General features: G+C 35.7%; 1 protein-coding gene across 1 annotated transcript; it reads left to right on the forward strand.

Annotated features, from left to right (window-relative positions):
* Positions 1–5,009: 5,009 nt before the first annotated feature.
* On the forward strand, positions 5,010–6,730 carry LOC113085551 (MARVEL domain-containing protein 1). Its single transcript, XM_026255193.1, has one exon. The coding sequence runs from the start codon at positions 5,364–5,366 to the stop codon at positions 5,850–5,852; it is 489 nt and encodes a 162-aa protein (XP_026110978.1). The 5' UTR covers positions 5,010–5,363; the 3' UTR covers positions 5,853–6,730.
* Positions 6,731–7,068: the final 338 nt, after the last annotated feature.

The raw sequence follows: 7,068 nt of genomic DNA on the forward strand, positions 1-7,068 counted from the left end.
GTCGGTTCCTAGGAGCAGATAGAAGGCTTTGTGTCCCTCTGGAAGGATTGTGCAAAACAGTGCTAATTTCATTAATGAAGACGAAGATGAAAAATATTCATTAATGAACATTTTTTTTCTGTGACGAAGGTGAGACGTTGTCGAGCTAAAACTAATATCTGATGATATTAAAATATGAAATACATGAAATATATGCCACGTCTTCATTAATAAGATGAGACAAGACAAGAAGAGTTTGGCCATTGACCTGATTAGCACAAATGTGCCCGTGGATACATCAAATACTTGAATGAGAGCAGATGCCTGAAACTTCATCACATTAACACCTGCACCTTCTCTAGTTCACCGTTAGAGGTCCTTCTCTCCTCAACAGATCCCTTTTTTAAGGGATAGTTCATCCAAAAATGAAAATCATTTACTCAGCCTAATGTTGCTCTATACCTGCATGAGTTGCTTTCAAATGCTTAACATAAAATAAGATATCAAAAAAAGGCAACCACGATTACCAGCAATCTTCAAAATATCTTCTTTTATGTTCAACATAAGAAAACAGCTCATACAGGTTTGGAATGAGTAAATGATGAAAGAATTAAAATTTTTGGTTGAACTATCCCTTTAAGGCAATCATTTCCAATGTTGATAACTCAAGTACTGGTTCATCAGGCACTTGTACAGACAAAACTGATGACATTAGTAGAAAATGTGTGCACACAAAGCAGTAATATAAAGTTTTAAGGATATGTTGTTTACTTTGCTGTTTAAGTATTAAATGCCAATAAACATGGCCATCCTACACTCTTCCAGAATGGCTTATTGTAGCAACCAAGTCCTTTTTGTTTTAAAATGGATAAGTAAAAGCCAGGCCAGTCAGAATGGAGCTGCAAGCTTGTTCTCTATTACTTATGTAACACTGCATGTATATCAACGTACATAGAATTTATATTACTGAAGGGATTCAGTTCCTATTTTTAGTATTCTGTTTTTATTATTGAGTTGTGTGTTGGGTTATCTGCATTGTCTTTGAAAATAAATGTTATATTTAAAACTGTATGTATGGATAAGCTTTTTAGAGAGTGATATTGTGAGTTTATCATGTTGCACATTTAATTCAGCAAGTAGCATTCAAGTGTTTTTTTCTTTCGTTTTTTTTTTAGGTTTGTGTGAAAACATTTGTCAGTCAAGTCAAATCAAGAAAAAAATTGTTAAAACCATATTTTTGTGTGCAGATTGTGTACAGAAGTAGTTTTGTGTCAGTATTGATCTCCTACAAGGGGCCAGCAGGCTCAAACCAAACCTTGACCCAAAACCATGGCTGATGCTACTTCTGGATCATTTGCCACATGTAAAATAGACATGAATCACATTACATTGTAGGAACAGCACCTCAGCCTTTTCAAGAATTTTTCTCAGCCATTCTCAGCCATTTTCAAGAAAGCTGCTTTACGTTTACATAGACTGCCATCTAGTGGCAAGATCCATCATAAACACAAACCTGATCACAGATGCGAAGTCCTTATTACTCCTTTCTTCTCTGTTTGTATTATACAAGATTAAGGGAACGATATCTGGTTGAGGATACATAACACTGTAGATATTAGAGTGTGTTGCAACAATCCAGACAGCAAACTTTAAAACTGAAATTTTGCATTGTGTATTTGTAGCACCCTGACTGGGACACATTTAACTTTGTTTTATTTTTGAGAAATAAACATTGGCCGGAAGATTGCGGGAAGAGGATACAATGGCCTTTTTCTCCAAAATATTTAGGACTTACTTGAACTTAAATTAACTGACCTAACCACCATGCAGGCCTTTTCTTGCAATGAACTTTTTATGACCAGAATAAGAGAGAGAGAGAGACTTTTCAGAGATAACAATTTATGAGTTAAAAGACTAAACAACAATTAATGAATGGGTCATATCACTAAACCCTGTAAATTTACAGCATCTTTTATTGTTATTCTTTGATTTCATATTGTACTTGTTCACCATAGAAAAGAGCCAGATTTGTCAGTTTTTCAAGCTGTATGTGGGATCAAATTAGTTTTTAGTGGTTTAAAAAAAAAAATTGCACTTGCACAATTTCTTACAGTATTTGGTTCCGTTTTGAATAGCTTCTAATGCTTTAGAAAGAGTAACCTTCCTGTGATGTTCAGTTTACATTCAGTGACACTCTCAGAACTTTTGCATACTTTGTGTGGTGCAATGTCCTCTGAGCTATTTCTCACAGGAAGCACAAGAGGAGCGTTACAGCAACCTCATATGACTTCTGTATATCACAGAGTGTTATTGAAAACTTTGGCTTTTAGCAGGATGTTTTAGTAGTGCTTTAATTTATATACTGATAGATGTTTTCAAATCAAATTACAATGATGGCCAAAATGATTAGAACACTAGTATTTTCACTAGCTAAAAAATGTTTTTAAGTCAGTTATTAATTTTAAGTCAGAGACCTTATCTCACCATCATCCAGTCTGCCTGGAATGACATTCCAGACATACTGGATGATGATGAGATCAGATCTCTGTGTGGAGCGCTGGTTGTTGTCAGACTCCTTTGTGCAAACAAAAATCTCACTGGGTTATGGCAAAAGGAATGTTTGGAAATTTGAACTGATATTTCCATACTGACACACTACAGTAAACGACAGAAATAACTGACTTAAAACCATTCTTAGCTGGTGAAAATACTAGTGTTCTAATACTTTTGTCCACCACTGTAACTCAAATTTATAAAGGAAATATGGTGTAACCAATTGAATGGAGAGATTATATGGTTAATTTTAAGATCTGAAACCAAGTTCATGAATCTAAATGTGTTTGTAACGCATAAGATGATCTTCGTCTTTCCTGAAAGATTCAAGATATCTTTAATAAATTAGGTATCTGATATCATTTATATGATTCGTCAGAGCACATTATGTGTAAATGATTGTTTCATGGCATTGTGTGCATTAGAGGATTGATTCAGTTACACAATATCACATCTTTTCTCAGTTTGCAGCGGACTCTCTTTACAGTTATTCATACTCAGCTGTACAGTTGCATTTTTCTACCAGCAGGAAACATAATAAATCACCCAATGAGAATATAAATCTAAAACTTACCCCGCCCACTGTGTCTCTCTGTGGTCAGATTCTTTAAAGGGGCAGCGCACTAACATGGCCACGTCGTTTGAGGGGTGTGTCTGTATTCACTGACGTAAGGGCATCAGCCTCTCATTTCAGCTGTCAGACCTTGGCCATGAAAAACACTGATTTCATGGATGCAACATACCAGCGGTGATAAGACTGTTTAGTTTGGAAAAAAACTAAAGGATCCCATATTCTTGCTTCTTTCATGGTCTGAGTGCACAAGTCAAATCTGAAGCATATTTCTCTATCACAAAGCCTGAATATATGGAAGGATGATGTAGTGCATTTCATTATGAAAATCTATTTTGGATCAGGGTGTTTGGGAAACGCAGAATACTGTCAACGAGAAAAAAATGAGAGGCAAATACGCACTTTGATGCAGATTTAAATTATAAGCTTGGAGATCCCATAATGCTTTGTTTTAGATTTAACTGGGGGTAGATGTCACTTTATTTCTGGTAAATATTTCTCAGGTTTATTTATAAATGTATCTAAAAGCCATTTCTTGTACACAGCTTGTGAGGCAAGTTGCCACAGTGGAAAGCTGCCATTAAAATGTTTATTATAAGCTTTGTATCCACATTTACAGAAAAACAACAACAACAAAAATTAAACATTTTGTTTTTGCCAGTGGTATTATAATTTCTAAATTGTATAAAATTCTATAAAATATGACAACATGTCCCAAACTAACATTTATGAAAAATATAATTGTCCTGAGAACATATTTCAATCTTTGCAAAAAAAAAAAAAAAAGTAAACACATTCAATAGTACGATGTTAACAAAATTATTTATTTATTTATGAAGAAATTCATACTTTAAGCAGCAAGGATGCTTTAAATTGATCAAAGGTGACAGTTTTACATGATTCAAACATGATTTGAAACATAAATCTTGCTCTTTTGCTGTTATTTTGAACTTCCTATCCATCAAAGAATCCTGGGGGGAAAAAGTTTCCACAAAAATATTAAGCAGCAAATCTGTTTTCTCCACTGATAATAATAAATGTTTCTTAAGCAGCAAATCAGCTTATTAGAATGATTTCTGAAGGACCATGTGACTCTGAGAACTAGAGTAATGATGTTAAAAATTCAGTTTCGTCATCACAAGAATAAATGTAAATATATTAAAATAGAAAATATCTGTAATCTTAAAGGGATAGTTCTACCAAAAATGAAAATTCTGTCATCATTTACTTACCCTCATGTCATCCTAAACCTGCATGAGTTGTTTTCTTATATTGAACATAAAAGAAGATATTTTGAAGATTGCTGCAATCAAACAGTTGGTGGTTGCCATTGACTTTCATAGTACTTTTTTTCCTACTATGGTAGTCAATGGCATCTTCAAAATATCTTATTTTATGTTCAACATAAGAAAGCAACAGGTTTGAAACAACATGAAGGGTGAGTAAATTATGACAATTTTCATTTTTGTGTGAACTATGCCTTTAAGTGTATTTTTGATATAATAAATGCAGCCTTGTTCAGTATAAGAAACTGTAACAATAGTGTAAAACATGTTTTTCAATGTTTTTATGTGATGTATTTAGAAATATAATCCCATAAAAAGTGGCATTTAAAAGCAAATGAGGCTAAACATTTTCTCAGAACTTTTCTAGGGTATTTTCTGCTAAGAAAAGGAGACTATTAAAAAAGCTCCCAACAATGATGACAATTAGAAAATAAGCAAATACTTACTCTGTTATAATAAATGTTTTTCTTTTGTGAGAATTATTTATCCTAACATGCCTTGTTTAAAATAAATGCCACCAAGTTAGTTGTTTTTTACTTTTAATTAAAATGCATTCACAAGCTTTAGTATAGCTAAAGCATCCAAACACTTTTTGGGGCCACTGTATGCACACACAGGAATTTTCTAACTATAGCCGATTGAGAGAGTGATGGACGACAAGGAAGAGGAGGAGGAGAAAGGGCTTAGTGTTTCAAGTCCTGCCCTCTGTTCTGTTTCTCCTCCTGCTCTCTGCTTGGAAAGAGGGGGAGGGAGACAGGACTCAACACTTACCACAGGAAACGGAAGAAACCGACAAACAGAAGTCATTTCAAAACCCCGGGGCCGAGTAGAAGAATCCCTCTGTGTGCATTTGCAGGGTTCTCCTCCTCCAAAACCCTTATCAGCCGCTCCTTACCTCTCCTCGTTTCTCTGTTTCTGGCAAACAGTGCCCACCCTGACCTCCAGGAGAAAGTCTTTTTCAACAAGAAGAGGAGATGCCCCCTCAGCCACAGGTGAAGAGAAGTTTCCTGGAATTCCTCAAGAGCTTTATCGGGATTGTACGGGTCCTCCAGATCCTCCTGGGAGCCGGGCTTTGGGTCACCATCGCTGCCAACAAGTATGAGGGCTCCATTCACTTTGTGCTGTTTGTGGCCGTGCTTTTCTGGCTCCTCACGTTAGCCATCTTCATCCTCACGCTTCTGGACAAGCAGGACCTCGTTCCCGTCCTCGGAGGAGAACGCTGGTTGTTAAGCAATGTCATCCACGATGTTGCCGCCACTCTTCTGTATCTGTCCACCATTGGGATCATGATCTACAAAACCCAAAGGAACTCCTACTGCAACCTGGATGTCTACAAACATCACTGCTTGTACAAGGTCTACCTCACTGCCTCTGTCTTCGCCTGCCTCACCGCCGGCGTCTATCTGCTCTCCACCGTCTACGGCAGCTACAGGAAATGTCGAGGTGAGCGGACGGTCGTGTGAAAACCGACTCCATCCCTCACACCCTGCCACCGCGAGACATTTTGAAAAGCTTTTTGGAGACTAAAAAATCTCCTTTTTTATCAAAGCAGAGGGTTGATCCTCTTGCCTCAGGCTTTCAGGTTTGTTTGTTGCTTTTGATACAGTAATTTATAGAGCTTTTGTACTGCAGTCACACATAAAGTCTATTTTACACTTGTGTTTATGTTGCCGGAGCTCTATATATAAGTAGTTTGATTTTTTTGCATTGTATAACTGACAACTCAAAGAATGGTTTGTTGCTTGACGAAACCATATTCTTCATGTTTTGTTCTTTTAACTTTTTGATATGACATAGAGCGATTAAACACTAAGGCTCTGCTTCATCTCCATGTCTTTCATCAAATGTGTACATGTGCTTGACTGTTCGACAGTCCTAGAATGAATCGCACCACATCAAAGATCTCCACTTGATCCGCTTTTAAAGAGAGGAAATATTTAATGCAGACAATCATGTTCTAGAATGAAATGTAATATGTGGCTGTTAACGGTTAATAAATAAGAAAGAAATTAAGTAAATGCAACTTCATTTCTGTGTTTTGTATGATGATGATCCTAATTTGCTTGGTAAATTTATGAATAGAGGCTGTAATACATTAGCCAGACCACAATATAATGTGCTATAATGTGCAGAGGTGTTGGGACAGCTGCCTGTGATCAGTTTTTATGCAGTAATGAGTTTTAGGAGAAATACAGTTCAAGTGCAAACCGCAAATTTTGTGTGAATGTGTTTCTACATTTCAGAATGTTATGTCATAACATACAGTTCTTTGTTTAACACAGTACTGGTCAAAGGACTGGAATTATTATGTTTTTTAAAAATAAATAAGTATTTCATGTTCACCAATGCTGTATTTATTGGATGAAAAAATAAGTGAAACAGTAATATTGAGAAATGTTATTATAATTGATTATTTATCTGTTCTCTTTTTTGAAATTGTATTTTTCAGCAGTCATTACTCCAGTCTTCAGTGTCACGTGATCCTTCAGAAATGGCATAATATGCAGATTTCGTGCTCAGGAACGTTTTCTTCTTATCAATGCTGAAAATAGGTTTTGCTGCTTGATGTTTTTTTGTGAAAACCATCATACACATTCACAAGTTTAGTGCAAGTAAAAATGACATTTATAATCATAGAAAAATATATATATATATTTCAAGTAGTTCATGTTCTTTTGT

The sequence above is a fragment of the Carassius auratus genome, unplaced genomic scaffold (assembly GCF_003368295.1).
Source record: "Carassius auratus strain Wakin unplaced genomic scaffold, ASM336829v1 scaf_tig00041830, whole genome shotgun sequence".
Classification (NCBI taxonomy): Eukaryota; Metazoa; Chordata; class Actinopteri; order Cypriniformes; family Cyprinidae; genus Carassius; species Carassius auratus.

Excerpts from the sequence above, each read along its gene's own strand:
- LOC113085551 (XM_026255193.1), top strand. The coding sequence starts at position 5,364 with ATGCCCCCTCAGCCACAGGTGAAGAGAAGTTTCCTGGAATTCCTCAAG.